Source organism: Colletotrichum paranaense (assembly GCF_030867605.1).
Source record: "Colletotrichum paranaense strain IMI 384185 chromosome Unknown Scaffold_4.1, whole genome shotgun sequence".
Classification (NCBI taxonomy): Eukaryota; Fungi; Ascomycota; class Sordariomycetes; order Glomerellales; family Glomerellaceae; genus Colletotrichum; species Colletotrichum paranaense.
The window spans coordinates 3346568-3369027 of record NW_026848962.1 but is presented as its reverse complement, the minus strand read 5'-3'; the positions used below and the strand labels follow the sequence as shown (position 1 = coordinate 3369027).

Genomic DNA, 22460 nt, shown 5'->3' with positions numbered 1-22460 from the left:
TAATTCTTTAAATATTACTTATAGGTCCGGGCTAGCCACACGTGGGTGGCCCATTCGGCAGAATGCACACTAGCGACTCATGTGGACCTTATTGTCTGTGTGATTGAGGGGCGCTGAGGAAGTCTAAGTGCCCGGACCCTGGGGCTTTAAAAATCCCATCCAAGGGAAATCACCGCAGTGTCATACTCTTTTGGCAGCTCCGGTATAGGCGGCATGAGACTCCACTAAGCCGCAATAGAGGAGCCGTTCCTGATCCTTGCTCGTGCCATCCCCGCCCCCGCCAATCGTCCTTGTCCGATGTCGTAAAAAAAAAAAAAAAAAAAAAAAAAGGTGAGTCCTGTTTGGAAGAGTCACTGGCTCCATGCACCCTACGCCCACATAAGGTAGGCGCACCCGCGAGTCTTTGCACCCTCAACGTATTCAATTCACTTACCGTTGCAAGCTCTACGACAGAGACCAACCCGATGTGCCAGAGCTCTGAGTAAATAACGACTTACCACCCTCACATCTGCTGCCATCGATCATGGGCTTGGTCAATGGCTCAGATTCGGGCTCAGGCCCGACCCGGATCACGATCCTGGGCAAAGACGACATTGTCGTCGACCACGGTATCTGGCTTGACTTCGTGACTCAGGATCTCCTCCATCATCTCAAATCATCGACCTATGTCCTTGTAACCGACACGAACCTCTTCGATACTTATGTCCCGCCTTTTCGAAAGGTCTTTGAAGCCGCCGCGCCTGCTTCGGCAAGACTGCTCACGTACGCAATCCCGCCCGGCGAAGCTTCAAAGAGCCGCCAGACCAAGGCGGACATTGAAGATTGGATGTTGTTGCAAAAATGCACGAGGGACACGGTCATCATTGCTCTAGGCGGCGGTGTCATTGGCGACATGATCGGCTATGTCGCTGCCACTTTCATGCGGGGCATTCGCTTTGTACAGGTGCCGACGACGCTGTTGTCTATGGTTGACTCATCCATTGGTGGCAAGACTGCCATCGACACTCCGATGGGCAAGAACCTCATCGGTGCTTTCTGGCAACCGTTCCGTATTTATATCGACCTGAGCTTCCTCGAGACGCTGCCAGCGCGGGAGTTCATCAATGGCATGGCCGAGGTCATCAAGACGGCCGCCATCTGGAGCGAGGACGAGTTTACCGCACTCGAGACCAACGCACCCGCCATACTGGCTGCTGTCAAGTCCCAGGGGGAAAAGAGACTTTCACCCATTCGAGACATTCTCAAGCGAATTGTCCTTGGCTCTGCTTCAGTCAAAGCTGAAGTTGTCTCCAGCGATGAAAGAGAAGGTGGCTTGAGAAATCTGCTCAACTTCGGCCATTCTATCGGTCACGCCTACGAAGCCCTGTTGACACCTCAGCTTCTTCATGGAGAGGCTGTCGCCATTGGCATGGTCAAGGAGGCAGAACTGGCCCGCTTCCTTGGCGTACTTCGTCCTGGCGCTGTAGCACGACTTGTCAAGTGTATTGCGAGCTACGAGCTTCCCACCTCGGTACACGACAAGAAGGTTATTAAGCTGACAGCAGGCAAAAAGTGCCCCGTTGACGTGTTGTTGGAGAAGATGGCGGTTGACAAGAAGAATGATGGAGCCAAGAAGAAGATTGTGCTCCTCTCCGCGATCGGAAAAACCCACGAACAAAAAGCCAGCGTGGTCCAAGACCACGTCATCAGGGTAGTCCTATCATCCGCAACTCAGGTCATACCTGGCATGCCGAAGTCTCACAGCACCATAGTTACCCCCCCCGGCTCCAAGTCTATTTCCAACCGTGCCCTTGTTCTCGCTGCTCTCGGGCAGGGAACGTGCCGGATCACGAACCTGCTGCATTCTGACGACACAGAGTACATGTTGTCAGCCATTGCTCAGCTTGGGGGAGCAACATACGCCTGGGAAGATGCCGGGGAGGTGCTAGCTGTCAAAGGCAAAGGCGGCGAGCTCAATGCTAGCAAAGAGGCGCTGTACCTTGGCAACGCTGGTACCGCATCCCGATTCTTGACGACTGTCGTGGCTCTTTGTGCGCCGTCTGGAGTGTCTTCCACAGTACTTACCGGCAACGCTCGCATGAAAGTTCGTCCAATTGGTCCTCTGGTCGATGCTCTCAGGGCCAATGGGTTGGGAATCAAATACCTCGGGCAAGAGAAGAGTCTTCCTCTCCAGGTGGATGCTGCCAAGGGCTTCGAGGGCGGTGTCATAGAATTGGCCGCTACCATCTCATCGCAGTATGTGTCGTCAATTCTCATGGCTGCACCTTACGCGAAAAACCCAGTCACCCTTCGACTCGTAGGCGGAAAGCCCATATCACAGTTTTACATTGATATGACCGTCTCGATGATGCGGACCTTCGGCGTAAACGTCACGAAATCGACAACGGAGCTCAATACCTACCACATCCCGAAGGCAGTGTACCAAAACCCAGCCGAGTACGTCGTGGAGAGCGACGCCAGTTCCGCTACCTACCCTCTGGCTATTGCAGCCATTACCGGCACCACTTGTACTGTGCCCAACATTGGTTCAGAGTCACTTCAGGGCGACTCACGGTTTGCTGTTGACGTGCTGAGACCTATGGGATGCACGGTTGAGCAGACTGGAACTTCGACGACTGTCACAGGCCCGTCCATTGGCGGTCTCAAGGCGATTGAGCATGTCGATATGGAACCTATGACAGACGCTTTCCTCACAGCCTCCGTCTTAGCAGCTGCGGCATCCGGAACAACCAAGATCAGCGGCATCGCCAATCAACGCGTGAAAGAATGCAATCGTATAGGGGCAATGCGCGAGCAACTAGCCAAGTTTGGCGTTGAGACTGACGAATTTGACGACGGCATCATCGTCACCGGCCGCGCTGTGCAGGGGCTCCAGCAGCCTACCGAAAGCATTTATTGCTACGACGATCACCGCGTCGCCATGAGCTTCAGCGTTCTTTCAGTGGTATCCCCCGAGCCTGTGACGATTCTTGAGAGGGAATGCACTGGCAAGACATGGCCAGGTTGGTGGGACACCATGTCGCAGTTCTTCAACATTGAGCTTGACGGCATTGACGAGCAACCCAAGTCAGCGGCTACGGGACTTCCCACGAGATCTCGTAAGGATAAGTCTGTTGTCATCATTGGTATGCGTGGCGCAGGCAAGACGACTGCGGGAAGATGGATGGCCGCGACGCTCAAGAGGCCTTTTATCGATTTGGATGAAGAGCTGGAACGGCGGTCAGGCATGACAATTCCGGAGATGATCAGAGGTTCCAAAGGATGGACAGGCTTCAGAAGCGACGAGCTTGAGCTTCTCCGGGATGTCCTGGAGAAACAGAGCCACGGGTATATTTTCTCGTGCGGCGGCGGCATTGTAGAGACTCCTGAAGCTCGGAAACTGCTCGTTGCACACTGCCAGAACAACGGCACTGTGTTACTCGTCCACCGTAATACCAAGGAAGTCGTCGACTACCTTCTGCAGGACAAATCAAGACCGGCCTACAGAGAAGACATTGAAGATGTCTACTGGCGCCGGAAGCCCTTCTTCGAGCAGTGCAGCAACTTTGAGTACTTCAGCCCTCATCCCCCAGGAACGTTGGCTACACGGGAGCCGCCGCTAGACTTCCGCCGCTTCGTCAATGTTTTGTGCGGAGAGCAGGTACAAGTCAATAAGGCACTGGCGAAGAATCCCAGTTTCTTTGTTTCCCTCACGATACCAGAGGTTGCGTCAGCTCTCACTCTGATACCGGCTGTTGTGGTTGGTTCTGACGCCGTGGAGCTCCGCGTGGACTTGCTCCAAGACTATTCTGAAGAGTTCGTTGCACACCAGGTTGCGCTTCTTAGATCGGTGGCAGACGTGCCCATTATCTTCACTCTGCGCACACTGTCTCAGGGTGGAAAGTTCCCCGATGACGCCCATGATCAAGCCCTTGGTCTGTACCAAAAAGCAATCCGCATGGGGGTTGAGTTCATCGATGTCGAGATGACACTCCCAGAGCGAGTCATTCGAGCAGTCGTGGAGAACAAGGGACCCGCGCGTATCATTGCCTCCCACCATGATCCTCAGGGCAACTTGTCTTGGAAGAATGGTTCTTGGATCCCCTTCTACAACAAGGCCCTTCAATGGGGTGACGTGATCAAGTTGGTTGGTGTCGCCAAACGAATTGAAGACAACTATGACCTAGCCCAATTCAAGCTGGAGATGTTGTCTTCGCACAAAATCCCGATCATTGCGCTGAACATGGGGCAAGCTGGAAAGCTCAGCCGTGTCCTGAACGGCTGCCTCACCCCTGTCTCCCATCCCAGTTTGCCATTCAAAGCAGCCCCGGGGCAGTTGTCCGCGGCCGAGATCCGGCAAGCTTTGGCGTTGCTTGGTGACATTAACCCGCAAACCTACTATCTTTTCGGTAGTCCCATTGCAGCATCGAGATCACCTGCTCTGCACAATACTTTGTTCGATTTGGTCGGATTGCCGCACCATTACCTGCGCAAAGAAACGACTGACGCGGCCGATGTACGCGAGTTGATCCGAGCTCCCGACTTTGGCGGCGCTTCCGTGACAATCCCGCTCAAGCTCGACATTATGAAGGAAATTGACGAAGTCTCGGAGGCTGCTCGCATCATTGGCGCTGTCAACACTATCATCCCAGTATCAACCAGCGGAGACACGGCTAAGCTCATCGGTGACAACACTGACTGGTCAGGTATGGTTCACTCTCTTCAGTCGGCAGGTGTTTCGTCCCAATCGACAGAAGACGTTGAATCTTCTGCCATCGTTATTGGCTCAGGCGGAACAACAAGAGCCGCCATCTTCGCATTGCACGCACTTGGCTTCGGGCCTATCTACGCTCTAGCACGCAACAGTGGCAACCTGGAAGCCCTGAAGGCGTCGTTCCCCTCGGATTATCGCATCGAAGCTCTCAAGAATGCCAGCGAAGTTCCTGCACTAGCATCCTCGCCCACCGTTATGATCAGCACGATCCCTGCCGACAAGCCAGTTGATCCCTCGCTCCGAGAAACTCTCATGGCGGTATTGCGTCAAGACACGACAGTCGATAGGAAACGCGTCCTTCTTGAGATGGCCTACCAGCCTCGTCATACACCACTGATGCAATTGGCCGAGGACGCCGGGTGGGAGACCATCCCTGGCCTCGAGGTGCTCTCAGCTCAGGGCTGGTACCAGGTAAGTGAATGTTTGTGGACGGTGGAAACGTGGCACCCAAGTAGATGAACGTGACATAGGAAGCTAACTTGGATTCAATTTAGTTCCAGAAATGGACGGATATCACCCCTCTCTACCAGACTGCTCGCGCAGCCGTCTTGGGCGAGGAAGTGGCGTAGGATGGCTAGGGCACGCTGCAGGACCCGACCATTGAACGTGCGTACCAAATATCATTGGTGCTTCGTAGATAGCTTTGATTGCTAGAGTAGAGGAAGGAGCTCTAGGGACTAGCATCGACCATACAGACTCGGTTGCTGAGTAGATAACCGACTTTGGAACTTCACCTAAGAAATGGCGAACAACTATTTCAAATATAGAGTATTATGTCCTTGTCTAGTCAATGTGTATTTGAGCATCATCGTGAAGGGATATAGTCTAAGTCTCTCTGTGATATTTTCAGCCAGTTGTCAACCAATTCCGTATGTGGCAGGACGCAAGTGTTGACCGATAAGAATCAAGGCCGGGTATAAGACCAGTATGGGGATGGTGTTTCACATATTAATATATCTATAATGCATCATTCCTCCCTCATCATCACATTCGTGAAAGCCAACCACGCCTGCGTGCCCTTAGGACATCCCATTCCCTCCCCAACCTTTTTTTTCTCTAGCCTTGTGGTCTCGACTTGGACCATAATATCATAATGTACAACATGTCATACACAATCGTCTTGTGGAAGAATGGGAGATGTGAAAGACTCGCTCCGTATCCAGTCCTAAACCCATCGCAAAAGTCAAATAACTGATGGAAGCGGTTAAAACAACGCTGCTTCTCAAAAGGGAAATAAATGCATAAGCCCCGTCCGAGCAGTGGTTAAGGCCGTAGATTGCATCATCTGGGTAAAGAACCACAAATTTCGAGTCGGGGCTGATCGGGACCGTCCATATGGCGTGAACTGGAATGCAGGAGCCTGTGGCAGGAGCATAGATAATGTAGCGTCATGATCATCCATCCTCCCCAACTCGTCCCATCAATTCCCGATTTGATGAACTCAGGCAGAGGTGGATGATGATGCCAAGACTCATGATGATGTCGCTGAGTGGAGTCGGGCAAGTTGCACGACTTCTGGCGATGTGAACCTAGTAGGAAATGGCGGGTAAATGATGTCATTACGGGTCATATGGATCGTCAGGGTCGTTGCGCACGGACTATGTGATGTCATGTTGCACGACCCCTACTGCACCATCGAGGACCCTGAATTTCCACCCCTGTTGATTCGCCCGACTGTCCTGCATCCCTGATTCACTCCTCATGCTCGGGGATGGTGCACGGTATTGTCGATAATTGGGTAGACCATTAGCTTCCTCGGAGGTCGGCGCATTCTTCTGCCAACTGGACCAGTGTAAAGCCGCCGCGAAGCAGACACCATCCGAGCTGTGTGTCATGGCCTGTAAACGTAGCGCATTCAGACATTATGCCCCCGGCGTCGGTGCTTGCCTGGGAATTCAACATCCGGATGACAGACTCGGTAGTGTCGCGTGAGCGCATCGGCACGACTAAACGTCTTCTCCTCGGTGCAAAGATTGCAGCGCACCTTTTGCTTCCGCGCATTGTGAATGGTATCCTCGTGACGAGTCAAGTCGTACGGGCGTGAAAAGATTGTGTGGCACGGTTTGCCCGTGCTAGGATTGATACGATCGCAGCGGTGAGGTCCGGCTTGACTATTGAGGATACTGTCGGGGGATGCGGCAACTGCTTCAGGTCTTCTGGGCCCTCCGATACCCTGAGTCTGCCGATGCCCCTCACGCTTATGCTTTTGCAGCAGAGCAGGGGTTTCGAATCGCATGGTGCAGCCGTGGTATGTACAAGTGTAAGTACCGCCATCAGCAGTAGCACCTACAGGTTTGGTTGTCGGTACCGCATTTGAAGTCGAAGTAGCATCGGATCCCCCGGTGCTTGACTCGGCAGAGCTAAGCCGAGGAATCTGCTCATGAGATTGTCGTGGATGAGCAATGAACGGGTACTGCTGTGGAATGTGGACAGCGGTCTGAAGCTGAGCGGGCATATAAGGGAAGGCTGCCCCATTTTGCATGGCAGGCCTCGCAAAATTGACCTGTTGGTCCTGCGTGGCCACTGCCTTTGCAATGTCTTCAAAATCCACCGTCTCCTGAGATGGAAAGAGTGAAAATGATGATTCGGCATCGCCATCGTGAAATTCGAGCATCGCATCTTTTGGAGAGATGGTTTTCGGGGTTTCCGGCTCCGACTTTACAGACATTTGTTGTCGCATAATTTGTGCATCTTGCTCCGCCTTCTTCTGTTCCCGGATTTGGTGGGCCGAGTTGAATCGTAGACGAGAGGCCTGAACACCTCCACCAAAGTCGTGACTGGGCATCGGTGCCAATGGTGAACCCTGACGGAATGGCGAACGGTCGCGTGACACACTAGAGACTGGCGACTGTGCTGCACTCAGGTGCTGGTTGTTTGCAGCGCTAAGTCGTTGCGCAAACACGTCATTGCTAGGAGATACAGCCATGTGGTTTTGAGCCGGAGCTGCCGAGGTAATGGTGAAATTGGGGCTGTACAGTTCATCATTATAGATGTCTGTCATCGTGCGATCTAGCTTGGGTACGTTGCTGAAGACTATGTCGAAAACATCAAGTAAGCTTTTATTCTTAGACACTTGCATGGAAAATTGCTTACCAGCTTTCCGCCGCCTGTCATCTTCGTGCTCGAGTTGTGACGGTGTTGCGGGTGAGTCCCCAGCAATGGAGCTTGCCACAGAGTTTGGGTGAGATCTGCTACCAGCCATAGAGAGTTCAGGCGCAGGTAATAACCCGCGGTCAGATCGTGGTCGTTGAACACTCAAGGCTGAGGCGTAGCCGGCCATGTCCGACGATATGTTCTGCAGTCCGTTGTAGTTGGGATACATGTTGTCGTGGGACACCGCCATTGACTTGTTGGACAACTGGTAGAAGGCATTACCGTCGTGAGCCTGCATATCGTACAGAACGTCGGGTGTTGAATCTGTCACCGCGATTTGGGGATTCGTTGTACTGTGACTGAAGGGTGATGCGGGACCGGCTGAACCGAGCGAAGACAAAGATGACTCCCGCTGATGAGGTAGTCGACCACCGGTCTTGGGAGCGTACTGATTCCCGAGTACCCAGGCGTCTGACTGCATGAGGTTTTGTTGATGGTTGTGGTTCAAAGCAGATTCTTCGAAGCCTGAAGTGCTTGTCGCTGATCGTCTTGGGACGGTCAGATGGGACGTGTCGTAACTTGCAAGGCTTGCCGAGTTATTTGCCAGAGAGTAATAGGAAGGGAGAAAGGATTGAGTCGAGAGCGGAGACGAGGATATACTCGACGAGGTGAGGTCGGGAGCAGTGTCGTCAAAGGAGCCTTCAAGGTCAAAATCGATCGAGTGAGGGTAGAAATGCTGTGATTGTGTCTGATACTGGTGGTGTAGGTCGGAGTAATGTTGTTGGAATTGTTGCTGATGTTGCTGGATTGATTGTGAAGCAGTGGGTCGGGTCAACAGCATGATGTGGTAGTTAAGAAGTTTAGATGTTTTGTAGGTGTGATGGTAGGAGGGGCCAAGTGAGTGGCAAACCACGGAGGGACGATGACTTATAAAGATGGAAAGACTAAAGAGAGGCAGCGGGTTGGTAGCACTACGTAGGGGACTTGCAATGCAATGAGGTAGCTGGCCAGGTACGTACCCCAGAGGGCTATGGGGCTTAGAATGGAAGGGCCAGGGTGTGCGGTAAGGTAGCGCGCTGTGGGTACGTACCGCTCCTCGCAACGCGGACGAAGAGCGGAGGTACCGGGTGGAGGACCCGAGGCTTGGACAAGTTGTGCTGGCGGTCCCGGGGATGGGATCAGTGTGGTAAGTAGAGCAGGGTTACAGGGGGGCCTTAGGATCGGGACCGGGGAGAACACCTTAAGGTCTGGACGCAGGAAGGGGAGGGCCCAAAGGGGGGGGGGGGAGAGACAGGGAGAAAATTTTCAGGTGTGTGGGATGATGACCAAGTCGAACAAGAACATGCGGTATGAGTCCTTGCATTTTTTTCGTCCTCGATTCCATTCGCTAGAAGGTCGAGGAACCTCATGACCAACAACGGCCCAACCGGGGGTTTTGAGTTTTTGTCACTATTAAGCAGCCCAGCGAGCAAGCACTTGCTTGAATAATGCACTTGCAATGTGACACGCATAAGGCAAGCAAAAAGCGCGAGAAAGGCTCACTTGGTATTGCCCTCGAATCTAGGCAAGGCGCATATTCGTAATTCATTTCCTTTCCCCCAAGTCGACATTCGTACCTACTAGCTCACATTTCCCTATCTTGGCCTTTCGATGCACATCGTGTGAGCAACGCACGGAGTAGTAAAAGGCAGCAAAGGAAGTGCGCCGAGGTCTATAACCCAATTATGCGGAGTTAACGCAGAAAGAACCAGCGGGACGTCGCTGAATTGGCCGCAGGCAGACGGAATAGTACGCTCCCAACAACGGACTACTAAACAGCTGACGCGGATAAAAATTGAGTCACATGATGGAAAGACAGATCGAGAACAGCCATGGCCCAGTGTGATTCGCACGCAGTAAGGCGGAGCAAGTTACAGTAGGTAGATACGCAGAAAGCGGGTGTGGGCAATAGACCACCAATTTGCAATGCAGCGTGAGGCAGCGTAAGGTAGGTACGGCAGTGCAATGGAAATGACGAGGGCCTTGCTCGAAGCCTCTGGAAGTTTCTTGTGTTTAGGGATCATTGTCATTCACCCAACAAGTATATTGTCCGCAGCACCGCAGACGACTGATTTCGCCAGCTTGGACCCCTCAACTTAACAAATGATGAGTGAGCATACTCCGTAAAAAGACAAACATTGGTCGTGGCACTCACGCACTGTGGGTTGAGCGAGACGGACAAGGCGGGAAGATGCGAGGCGGGAGATAGCACGGAAGTAATCCGAGGAGACAGACGTTGCTCTCATTCGATTTCACCTTTTTGCAGGCTCGCAGACAGGACACTCAAGACAAGGCAGGGTGTTCGGCTAGGCTTGCGCTTGATGCTGCGCTGAGCGGGTGGTTGCACTCAAAGGGTCATGAGAAACAGCGATCAAGACGTAGGTGGACTCCATTCCGGCGACGGAACGACATCGATAATCCCGTCGAGGGCTGGTGGAGTGACGTAGGGTGAAGGGTTGGGACCACTGAGGTCTCAAAGCTCGCCGACATGGCAAGGTAGTGTGGGTACGGATACATACCTTAGTAAGAACCGGTATCTAATCACCTAAGGTAGGTACGGCACCTAAGGTACTCTGAGTCCTGTGCGGGTATGGATGGATTTGAGAAGACCGAACCTATCGTATCGGAGACGCTCACCTACGTACGGAGTGCCTTACCTCACAGGTTCATAGGTACTTACGCAGTGGCAGTATTACACCTTAGTCGATACCTGGTCGTCGATTCCCGTGGTGCAGAACCTACTGTGTCACTATGAGGAGAGTGGGAGGGATCGATGGGGTGCCCGGTAGGCCCACCCGATGACATGCTGGAACGCACACACTTTGTAGGTATGCACACCTTTACCACGTTACAACTATGTATTACATATCCCAGATTCCCTCGATGATGGCACACGGGTGCATCTTATTCCTGGACCAACACGGGCCATCCGTCACCGTGCTTGCAGGCTTTATCTCTCACAGGCGATTGATCGTCAGAGACCATTTCTTCGTTCAAGGTGGCCGACACAAGGTGGGGAGAATTGAGATAAGAATCTCCAGTTCCAAGCTCCTTTCGCAAGTATGCATATCCGGACGGAGTATATACCTTTTCTAGTACCATATTTTGTAGGTACCTACCTAGGCACCTACCTTATGTAGATACACCCAGACCTGGTTGCGATAACCTGACCTCTACACAGTATGTGATCAAGCACTGACACTAATAACATGCTATGGCAATGACCATTATCCGAGGTTTTGGCCTGCAAGCGATGGATGTCATCCAAGAACCCACAGCAGAATCCGTACCGAAGCTCCTTCACTGCGTGACTGCGCAGTTTCCGGCCGTGCCAGCCCACCCTGGAGGGCAAACGCCGATGGTCAAGGGTGGGCGGACCGGTTCAGGGAAGAGTGAGGGGGGACGAAGATCGCTTCCATGCTCGCTGCACCGGTCGCTTCTACCATGCCGTGGCCCCACGAAGGCTGCATGTTTTGAAGGGTCCTGTCGGGCTGGATCATGGTTGTTCATGTGGGTGTGATGGGAGTGTTTGGTGGGCGCGGTCAGACAGGGAACAAGGGTTCGAGGCCAAAATGCCATGACCTCAGTCTGTGCCGGTTTTGACAAAAAAAAAAATGATGCAGGCACCCGAAAGGGAGGGTGAGGGGGAAGGGGAAAAAAGTTTCTTGGAATTTCTCTTCGGGGAAGCCTCGGAGGACGGAGAGAGAATGTCGCTTGTGCCCCGCGGTCCAAAGGGGAGAACCCCGCGAAGCGAGGGCCCGCGAGACGAGAGAGCAGAAGAAACAAAAGAGCGAGACCGCTGGCGCGGATGCTTCCATCCTACAGGTGCGCTGCATTCATTGGCCAAAGGCATCGTGCTCAGCCACACTGCCACACCGTCGGTTCAGCGCTCAACTATCCGGTCTTGTTCAAGCCGAGAGAAGCCACCCAATCACGCAATGTGTCAACGTGTCAATTCACTTGCCCGTAGGAACTGGCGCTTTCTAATTATGCAGTGCGCCTCCTCTCTGGCCTCGGCCTCGTGGTTGTCGTCTGCAGGTACAGGCCATCGATAAACGAAGCGAAGATTCTATATCTGGGTAGAACGAATGCCCGATCGCCCCCCCCCCCTGTCATCGCCATCTCCCATTCGTGCACCTCCAGCGCACTCCAATGCGGCAGTGCTCTATGAGAAATCTGGGGAGATAAGCAAGTCAGTTAGGGTAAGGACACCATACAGGTATATTTTGGTCTACACTGCATACATCGTTGAAAATGTGCAACAATAACGGACATCTTTCGCATCGGCATGTTGACTAAAATCCTCTGTCGATGACAAACGATCGTAACGTTTCATGTTCAGAAACGACTACTTGTTTCTCATCGGAACGACGTACCTTATAGATGATGTCATATCCCGTGATCTCACAATGGCCCTTACCTTTGTAATCAGAGAACAAACTGGTCAGGCTGATGAACCCAACAACTAACGTTCCTATCATATGGCTGGTGGCTGGTGGCTGGTGCCGGCCTCCCTTTTGTAACCTTGCTCATGGCACATTGGCACGTATCGGTTTTGGCTAAAGTAAGCATACTATCCAAACCTTACCTAACCGATCCATCTGGTTGAGGTTTGACTGAGTCTGAGTGTGAGAACCACTTAGAGTTAACAGCCAACGTCATAGTATAGGCACAGCAACGGAAGACAGGCACCCGCCGGACAAAAAAATGCGCACACCTTAAACCGAGCACTAACAATATACTTACACTAGTAGTATCATGGTAGCTTGATTATGCTACAGATTCAGAGCAAAATCATAGAAAAAAAAATAACTCAAAAGTGTCTCGTCTTCTGCTGATTAATGTGAGTTTTTTGATATAATTTTATGTCTTCTATAAGCGCTGTTAGATTCTTGATTGTGTGCGCTTTTCCGTCCGGCGGGTGACAGGATCTTGCTGCACTTGCTCAATTGTCCTCCGTCGTCCTTTCACCTTACTTTAGGTACCTTACTACGTTACGGCTATGCATCACTGCAAGTCCGCAAGACTTTTGTTCAGGTAATTTTATTTTCTCGCAACACATCTCATAAAACAGCTCGAATGCGCCGGCACTGCTAGGAGCCCTGTCTGTCCACGATCAATAACTTTGAACAGCATGGTCATCTGCCATTAGCCTTCGGTATTCGTAACAGTCCGACGTATCCACCAGTTATCCTGCATGGCAATAGTGGTGTGATAGGACATTGGCAGCACGCCGCAACTTGCAAGCTGAGATGTGGCCGGGCAGTGCTAGTTGCTACGCATTCTTGACGACCACGTTCGGTCATCATTCCGGACCACTATATCCGTATACCTCCCTATCATGTACACCCCCGCGTCCTCGGATAGGCGTGTTTGCTCTGAACTTGTGACTCGTGCTCTCGTCTCAGTGATGTGGCTCAACCACGAGAAAGACAGGCCACACCCATGGCCGGTGGTCGCCAAAGAGCATTATAGTGCATAGGTACCGAGGCATGTTCCAGCCACACATGCCGATCTTCAATGTGGCTTGCCCACCTGCACGTCGGGCCGAGCGGATTTTCTCGCATAACCACTGTGGCCATGTCCGCCCTTCTCACTCAGAGTGCCAAGCTGCCAGGGGATGCGAGAATGCGGGAATGCGCTCGCATTGTCAAGCTTGAACCGGGGCGCTGAACTGGGTCCTTGCCCGCCGCGCGCAGCGTCGAAGAGACGGGGCTATGAATGCCACGAATCAGTCATGCTGGCAATGCCAGCTGACGAATGAGTCTGCTCGATGACTCCTCCCAGCAGCCGCAGCCGTAGCCGCGCCAGCTCTAGGCGTAATGGATTTCGATTCTTAGCTGCCAAGGAAGTGACTTGGTTGAGACCCTCTTCATTACGCCTCGTAACACGCTGCTACAGACTCTTATTTTTTCCATTGTCACCTGAGGGTTGTGCTCCGGCCTTCGTCGTATTCCTCTCGTATCAAACTTCACATGATACTTCATCGCTCTTAATTGCCAGGTCGCGTCTATTGCAGCTACCACCATGTTCAGCGTCGCCGTAGCAAGAGTGCCCCACCCGGGTCTCTGAAGACCTAGAGCGGTCTCGACCCCGTTCCGTCGGCCGTGGGGTGGGCCTAACTCACCCGTCGGCCGGTCCAGCCGTTGGAACTCTCGGGGGTCTCAATTGCACGAATACGGCCCTGTGCATGAGTGTCCAAAAGTTAAAGAATCATGAAGAGATTTGCGTCGCACATCGCGAGGCACGCGGCCTGTAAGATTAGTCGCATGCATGCTTATTTGTACCAGCAAACCAACCTCGAGGGCTGGCACTCCCTGTTGTGCCGGGGGGTACGTTCGTGGGGTTTCCATCCCATTGTATGAGCTGAACTTCACGGCATCATCAGAAAAGGAACTCGACTCCTCTCTGCAGTGCTTTGTTAAGATGCGTGCGCGTCCCTCACTGTGTTGCCCGGGCCCATCATGTCGAGCATGAGATGAGCGAGCATGGCAAAGTGGCCGATTGATCACTCATAAGTTTCTCTCTATTCTGTGTACTCAAAAACAAGATCCTACTGACTCATCCGCAAAGCTGACCAAAGCTTACCACGCCTGGCGGGTGCGCATGGAATACACCGAATTAGGTCCGTCAGGTTCGCAGTAGCATCTTTGAATACAAGTCTACATGTACAGCGTGAGGATTTAGAAGTGTAGAGCAAACCAAGTCTTACGGCAAACGACTAACAACAAGAGAGGGAACTTGGCTGATGCAGGGATTGACAACGATGCCGCGATGGCCGAGAAGCGATGCTGCCGATGCCGAGAGGTGGGAGAGAGACATGACAGGCAGGCAAGCTGGCTGTCGGACCACTTGGTTGGTGCATATCCAGCGAAAAACAGACAAGAGGAGCCCGTGCAGGCCTGCAGGAAAATGCGGGAAAAGGAAAATTCTCGATCTTTTCTCTTGCATGCAGCCAAGTGCATGGTCCGGCCCAGTCTTCGGCTTCTCCATGTCTTAAGGTTTTCTCTGTCATCCAGGGGTATTCAGCCCTCGTTTACCTATCCGTACCTAAGCACGCGGTAGCAAGAAATGATGGCCGCTTTCTATTACGGTAGCGTAGCACAGAAACCGGCCATCATATTTTACCACTGCGTGCTAAGGTAGGTTCCATATCTTTTGCTTTTGTTTGGTCCCTTTTGCGTTGCTAAAACGCAGAGATTGGCCATTGTCTGTTAGCCATCAATTTGTAAAACGCAACACTGTGGGCGAAATGGCACAATGAAGCTGACCAATCAGCAATGCAACTGCGCCTAGGTGTGGCTGACGCCGAAACAGCGATCGGCGTTAAGCCACAGCGCTGTGCAAAGGTACCGGCACTGGGCACGGAGTATGTAGTAGACCATACGTGACCACAGCTGACACGGAACTGCCGCCCCACCACCCGAGACTACCCGCATTCACCCACACTACCTCAGAAGTTGAGAGCCACATGGGAGTGTGGCCATGCTTACAAATGAACCTCTTGTGGGTCTTATCCGCGTGATGTCCGTACTCCGCACCGGTCAACCCAACGCTGCACGCATCGGTGGCTCCGGCACCTAGCTTCCAGCTGCCACCTCGGGCCTCCCACCCTCCCAGATCGTACGGAATATCAGGACCACTATTCACGAATACGATGAGGAATCCAACTTCTGTTTCCGCACTTTCTTGCGGCATCCAAGTGCAACCCGCAGCTTGTGTCCGGCTCCGAGGAGATCCCCCATGCTTGGCCATTAGTACCTGATTGAGACATCACTGCACGGTGCCATCTTTTCTACTCTCATATTGTGCATCGTGACCAGCGGCGCAGTCCGGCATATCCGCTGCTGTATTGCCTACTACATCCCCACTTAACCAGGCCGAGAACTCGGGTAGACTAACTTCACTTTACCTAGAACAAAACCAAACGTGCGAGACGTAGAGCAACGTTTACGTGTGTTCAGCATCCGTTCCTTAGCAGACACACAGATAACAGAGTCCAGGATCCATCCCGACTGCACACTACTCCACTGAGTAATGCCCGGCTGCATGGACCACGAAACATGACTGTGTCGTACCTACATTAAGGAAGTATTGGCATCTAGATAATGACTACGGATACGTCTAGGAATTTTGAGACGTGAGTGCCCAAGCCCAGGGATCCAAATTCAGCACGACGATGCCGAACTCAACACGAGAGTGGGTGAATCGGCAAGCAAAGAAAGGGGAAAATCAGGTCCAGCGTGCATACACAGGCACACAGGCATACGCGAAACAGGGCAGGTGGCGAAAAGAAGGACATCATTTGGATCCACTGCTGCCCAGAGTGCAAGATCTCTCCGTGGGCGGCGCAGATCCATTCCTTGGCCCAGGCGGCCGGGTTCCGTTCCGTGGAGAAGTTGAGTCAGGGTCCTGTCGGAATTCTAAATTTAGTGGATTCCGTGGCTCCCATCCGCCAGTGACAGCACTCAGGGCTCACCTCCCCTCGGCTTGTGCGCTCGCGGCGCTGCGCTAGTATTCCCCCAACGGTCAAGGAAGACCCTGATTGTCCGCGGGAGGGCTTAGAAGATCTGCAGCATGTCAGCCGGCATTTAACCGGGCCCATCGACTTTTGCATCTTGCTTTCCACTGCTTCTCAACTTTTCCATCTTGCGCGGTCGGCACCATCCGAAGTAATGCCTGCACATTCATTACCTTACAGGTGACCTACGTTCCTTACCTTATGTAGGCAAGGCCCAGAAATACGTCCACCGTCGGGCTAGTTTTGCTATGTCGGGCTAACCTGGCTTCCACAGTCCACTTAAGATGACTGTCCATCCTGCCAGTTAGCTCACTTTTGACAACATCACCATTTCTCAAAAATCAACTTGCCTGTGTCGCCATCGAACCCATCCTGGCTCCTCGGATACCACCTCCTTCCCGACCCCCGAATTTCTAATTCCACAACTCGGGCTGCCTCCCCCTCTCGCACTGACCAGGAACATGTTAAGCTTGTGGCTTAGCTTCCGTCTCCCGTTTGCACCACCTTCAGCCACACAAGTGTCCTCGGAAATATTGAGCATATGCCTACTGGTCTGTACCTAGCCAACCAGGTGAAGTCTTACCCTCGCAAGACTAGCAGCCATCACTCGCCTAGCTTCATCAATGTGATCGTCGTAGCTGCTGGCTTCCTCGTCTATATCGCCAGGGTGCCTCGACGGTGCTTAAGTCTGAGCCTCGGTCTCGTGATGAGCCGGACTCTCAGTGGCGTCCGTATTGATCCTTACTTCCAGGCAAACCTGATGTCTCTGTAAGAGCGACTTGTTAGCAGGTTGGGTCGTCAAACTCGGACACTTCCGTTCTTGCTACGCATAAGCGTGACAACCTCTCTATTGGGCTGCTGCCGCGCACGCTCGTGACTCATCTTTCCCTACTTCAAGCTTAGGTAGTCACGGGCCGTCGTTCTACAACCTCGCCTCGGTGAAAGGGGGATCAGAAAGCGATATCGGGGCCATGTACGGGAGTAAGGTCGATAGTGGAAGTAGCCCCGTTGTGAATTGCCGGGTACGAGTGACGGCGAAACGCCACGATGCCCTTGACGTTGTTTCTTCGTTTTGTAGACTCGGTTTCAGACGGCTTTCAGTTTGCTAATGACTGTGTTCCTCCAGCTGTGCGAGATTCGTCCGGCAAAGTGAGGAACCAATCGGCCCTCTCCAAAAATCTCAAGATGCTACCTTTGTCTACCTTCGCTACCATCACGACTGCTGCTCAGCCTAGTCAACCCCCTTGGTATACTCTGATACTGCAAATGTCCCGCGGGACCCCTTGGGGTAAATCAGTCATAAGGATTGAGGTGATGAAGAGAGGACGCCGTTGATGCATGTGCTGGGCGATGGGTGATTGTATCACCCATTCTGCCAAGTATCGTCCATATTCCATCCAAGTGCTAACGTTTCAGTACATCGGCGTTATTTGGGCACATCATTCTCGAACGACTCTCCGCGGTTCCGGAACGGCCTTGCTTCACGACGTTCACTATGTCAAGGCTCGGCACATCATCAGGCCACGTATCCACCAATACAGTGATGAGCTATTTGGGCGCTTTTGTGTAGTTATTTGTTTTTTGGGGAATACGACATCTAGGAGGCTTTGAACCCGTCCGTGGCGAGTATATGTGATGATAATAGGGGATATCATAGCTAGTGGAGGAAGAGGCCGTCGAGACAGTGATTTGGTCAGACCACCTGTGCAATTCTAAGGTGCGATGTGGTAAGCTGCAAGCTATCCGGGCCCAGTCAGGGCATCGGACGACATTGATAGGGTATATACGATAATTACCTGATCTCAACCCCGATTCTATGGTGCCTCGTTCCTGCGCGATGCTTGTTGATCAGGAAGCGCTCATCTGGCGTGCAGTTGAGGTGAAGTCCGACAAAGTCTTGACAAGGAGGCACCCAATGTGGCCGGCCATCATTCATGCCCGTGCAAGCTACCTAATGGAACATAGTATCATTCCATATCACCTTCACACTGATGACTAGGCTTGCACTGAATCTCCATGTCAAGTCGAGGACATGGGTAGAGAAGCTGAAGTAGTATTGCAGAAAATCTTGTTCGTCGAATTACTTCGGCGCAGTAGTATGATCATCTACTGACCTTGCAGTATAATCAAGTCTCTCTCGGCTGTTTATTGCATATGGTACGCTGTGCAGTGAGATCTCATATGCGCCTGTCAATTCCGCAAGTCTGGATATCCCAGTGTCCAGAGCGTATGCTGGTGTAGTTGGCACAAACAACCGACGCCTTGATTCGGCCTATATACGTTGCCGACGGGCCGCACTTGTCTTCGCGCCACTTTTGTCTCTATTCGGATGGAATTCTACGCAGGCTCAGGGCTTCGAGCTATCACGACAGGGTCTTTAGGCTGTGCCATAGGGCACGTCGGTGGTTCAGCGACGACGATGCGCGTGTCCACATCCCGTGAACCACGCACGAACACATTGCGCATTTCTAGCTGCATTTACTCGCAATACTACATGATATACCAAGTGTCTAACCATAGCCGTGCGTTTCATGTTCTAGGTCTTGTGCTAGGTTAGCATCGAGGTATGCTAGTCGTGAACTTTACAATTTGCCGCAGCGCGTGCTGCTTGCTCGGGGATGATTGCGAGGCTGAGATGACACTGTCCTGCTGTGCTTAGAGACAGTTCGAGCAGGTAGTTCTCTCTCTTGTTGTACTCTCCTGATCCGTTGGCGACTTTGGGCCTGTGACCCCATTTGGGTGACCAGTTGGTGGAACACTTCTTGAACAACCTTGCAGGTCAAGAGACCGGACCATACGCGCTTGTGGCTCGTATTCTCCCACTCTCAATCATCTCAGCTGCTGTTGAGTTTTTTGCGAGACTCCTACGCTGGTTTCCAGTTTGGTACCCCCTTGGCCAGCGTGTACTGCATGCGACCCTTTGGTTCGTGGGATACTGATTCGCCCGATGTTTGAAATTATTAGCTTGTATGGAGTAAACTGTGCGTCGAGTAAGAATTTCCTATCAAATTCGATGTGTTTGGTGTGGCGTTGCTGAATAGTCGATTTTATATATGTTTTATAAGGGATATTGGATCTCGCAACAAACAAGTAGTATCGAGAAATGGCACTCAACGTGTGTTTTCACCACAACACATCCAAAGCCCAATAGAAATGCAAGATGGAAAACACTTCCGAAGCATTTGACACTCCAACGGAGAGACGGTGATAAGTGTAGGTTTGGACGGAAAGAGCCCTGCCGGCCTTAGATGACGCGTTCGGCTTCACCAGCAACTTAGTAGCCTCAGGCCCAAGAACGATCAAGATGGTCAACGGACCACGAAGGAAAGACCCCACGAGAGTAAACGAGGCATCAGAAGCATGAGTTTACATCAAATGATGCCGGTGAAAAAACTAGGTAAATGAACTCGATCATATCGGTAATGGCAGATTGTACACCCACCTAGACACGGAACTTTCCAGGACAGGAGGATTATGATTACCAGGAAGAGACATACATCATTGCGCACGCGCAATGGAAAACACCGGGAGGAGGACAGCAAGTTCTACGATGCTCTAGGTAGATTGCGTTATTGAATTGTTCATTATCAACGAATGACTTGAATCTGCCATGTGCAGAACCCACATACCATAGCCCATCCAAGTAAGAACGCTGAAGGTTAGCAGCCTGGCGTCAGCACGGCTTCAGCAGCAGCCTGAACGAATACATTAAAGACCAACATACAACAAGGACCAGTGCAGACAGTTGCCAGCAGACATACGAGGCTGGGTCACATACCCGAACAGTGGAGAGCAACGTTTCACATCCATAAGATTCAGACGCGGCACACAGCATTCACCCGCGAAGACGCAGAAGGGAACCGAGAAAAATTGATCAAAACGTGCCTCGGCGAGGGATTATGTCTCAAGCCAACCAAGCCATCCGTATAGAACCCCATTTCCCGTATGGTACAGTAGAACACCCAAAACCAGCCAAACCCATGATCATTCGTGACAAAACACTCCACTCCCAAAGTCCGCATGGGCCACCGCGTCGTGGGTTGGATCGCGTCATGGCCCAAGAAAGATTCGTAACAGACATGCAGAAATACGACGCTTAACCACCGAAACCGTACAAGGTGCGGCCTTGGCGCTTCAACGCGTAGACAACATCAAGAGAAGTGACAGTCTTGCGCTTGGCGTGCTCAGTGTAGGTGACAGCATCACGAATGACACCCTCGAGGAAGGACTTGAGGACACCACGGGTCTCCTCGTAGATCACTGAAGGAACGGCATGTTAGTCCCTCGCGAGCCGAGACGAGCTTGGGGCTAAAACTTACTGGCAGAAATACGCTTGACACCACCACGACGAGCGAGACGACGGATAGCAGGCTTGGTGATACCCTGAATGTTGTCACGCAAAATCTTGCGGTGACGCTTGGCACCGCCCTTGCCGAGGCCCTTACCGCCCTTGCCGCCTGATCACATCAAGTTAGTATACCGGGGAAGATAGAAGTACGATGCGGGATCGGTACGTACGTCCAGTCATTGTGGATTGTGATGAAGTTGAAGTGATTTAAGGTTGGGATATGATGAGGCTCTTCCGAGGGAATGGCGTGTAAGATTGTTTTGGCAGAGATGACGTGGGGCTGAATAGTAAGAGGGAACACGATTGTAGTCGCGCTGAGGGGGGCGGGCATTTATATCAAATGTCCGTGGGCCAAGTCTGATTCGGGATCAGCCAGAGAAAAGCGGGCACGTCCATCACACTGGATCACACCCTGTCGCGACGCGAGGCGAAAAATAAAACAACAACGCCATGAACGTACAACTGCACGGACCACACTAGCTTTCCCGGTACTTCATCAATCTCAGGCTCTCTCAGCTTATTCCCAATTGGAGCATGAGATGGATATGTACGATTAAATGTAGCCAACCAGAAAGCGTCCCTCGTCTGTCCCGCTCCCTTCCTCCTCCTTCTCTCACCGTTCCTTGCAAGTTGCCACTTTGCTTTTGAAGTTCACCGTGCCAGACCTTAGGCGCGCCGCGTGCCATCAGAACCGTGTTTCTGGCTTCGGTTCCATCTGCAAAGTGCAAACGCCAGCATTTACCCCTCCGGCTGTCCCACCTGAGCGCAAGGGACCGATCATGTCACTGGCAGTCACCTGCGTGGCAGGCAACCACTGCTTCCAAGTTCTGTGCTAAAACTACGGACCGTATTGGTCAAAGACAGTAATCTCTCATATTATGTTACCCAAGGTACTGACTGCATCGGTAATTGGTTTTCGCATCAGCCGACACCTACGTAGTAGAAGCATCGAAAAGGGTGTTTCGATTCGAGTCAATTGGCCGACTGACCGGTGACATGACGATAGGTAGACGCTCTCGCCTTCGTCGTGCGCCTGAGTCATCTATGTAGATCAACACGCGCAAGTTAAATCCTGTGCTGCCTCCAAACTCAAGTTGAGGCGTCGCTTCACCCACTGCCCCATTTACCCATCCACGGGCTCCAGCTTTGGTAGGTAATACACCAGAGTGACCCGGATACCGAGAAATCGTCTTACTGAACCTCCACACTAGTCGCGCAAGGATTCACGATGCCGCGGCCGCGCAGAGACCGCGTCACGCCTAATACTCTGTAGATACCATGCAAATAGTCCGGGCAGAGATTACTTGGACTGGCTCATGGCCATTCATGTTAATCTGCACGACGGGCGGGTAGATGAATTACATAGACGTACCCCGGAAAACCTTTGTTGATTGTTCTCGTCTTCTATGACAAACAGCCTTTGAGATTCACTGGTAGAACGGATGAATTAACCACAGCACTCTTAGTATTAGCCTGTCTCGATGCTCATTCCCTCACGCGCGTTACTTCTCAAGTCCCAACACGTAAAGCGGTCGAGCATTGGAGCGAGTGCTTTTGGTAGCTTTTGCCTAACCCGCATTTAGATAGAAATTTCCGCAGACGGGGAACACTGGGCTGAATCTTGGATGGGCATAGTCTAAAGGGAAAGGTAAGGTACCTATTCCGCATATGCAGGACTTGCCTTCAGTGCCTTGCGTATGACCACA

The 22460-nt window shown here is 52.2% G+C and overlaps 7 protein-coding genes across 7 annotated transcripts; 3 read left to right on the top strand and 4 right to left on the bottom strand.

Moving 5' to 3' along the window:
• Positions 1–523: 523 nt before the first annotated feature.
• CPAR01_06121 (pentafunctional AROM polypeptide) lies at positions 524–5357 on the top strand (the record flags this gene model as incomplete). The annotated part of the gene is made up of 2 exons (XM_060490395.1): positions 524–5168; positions 5248–5357. 2 exons carry the CDS (start codon positions 524–526, stop codon positions 5355–5357), a joined length of 4755 nt encoding a protein of 1584 aa, XP_060351861.1.
• Positions 5358–6608: 1251 nt separating this feature from the next.
• CPAR01_06120 (uncharacterized protein) lies at positions 6609–8687 on the bottom strand (the record flags this gene model as incomplete). Its single annotated transcript, XM_060490394.1, has 1 exon — positions 6609–8687. The coding sequence occupies one exon, from the start codon at positions 8685–8687 to the stop codon at positions 6609–6611; it is 2079 nt and encodes a 692-aa protein (XP_060351860.1).
• A 2740-nt stretch (positions 8688–11427) lies between these two features.
• On the bottom strand, positions 11428–11721 carry CPAR01_06119 (uncharacterized protein; the record flags this gene model as incomplete). The annotated part of the gene is made up of 1 exon (XM_060490393.1): positions 11428–11721. The coding sequence occupies one exon, from the start codon at positions 11719–11721 to the stop codon at positions 11428–11430; it is 294 nt and encodes a 97-aa protein (XP_060351859.1).
• A 695-nt stretch (positions 11722–12416) lies between these two features.
• Positions 12417–12636, top strand: CPAR01_06118 (uncharacterized protein; the record flags this gene model as incomplete). Its single annotated transcript, XM_060490392.1, has 2 exons — positions 12417–12449; positions 12550–12636. 2 exons carry the CDS (start codon positions 12417–12419, stop codon positions 12634–12636), a joined length of 120 nt encoding a protein of 39 aa, XP_060351858.1.
• A 1802-nt stretch (positions 12637–14438) lies between these two features.
• On the bottom strand, positions 14439–14878 carry CPAR01_06117 (uncharacterized protein; the record flags this gene model as incomplete). Its single annotated transcript, XM_060490391.1, has 2 exons — positions 14439–14547; positions 14598–14878. 2 exons carry the CDS (start codon positions 14876–14878, stop codon positions 14439–14441), a joined length of 390 nt encoding a protein of 129 aa, XP_060351857.1.
• Positions 14879–16947: 2069 nt separating this feature from the next.
• Positions 16948–18122, top strand: CPAR01_06116 (uncharacterized protein; the record flags this gene model as incomplete). Its single annotated transcript, XM_060490390.1, has 4 exons — positions 16948–17174; positions 17305–17387; positions 17485–17694; positions 18064–18122. The coding sequence occupies 4 exons, from the start codon at positions 16948–16950 to the stop codon at positions 18120–18122; spliced, it is 579 nt and encodes a 192-aa protein (XP_060351856.1).
• Positions 18123–20502: 2380 nt separating this feature from the next.
• Positions 20503–20934, bottom strand: CPAR01_06115 (histone H4.1; the record flags this gene model as incomplete). The annotated part of the gene is made up of 3 exons (XM_060490389.1): positions 20503–20666; positions 20726–20863; positions 20925–20934. 3 exons carry the CDS (start codon positions 20932–20934, stop codon positions 20503–20505), a joined length of 312 nt encoding a protein of 103 aa, XP_060351855.1.
• Between the last annotated feature and the right edge of the window lie 1526 nt (positions 20935–22460).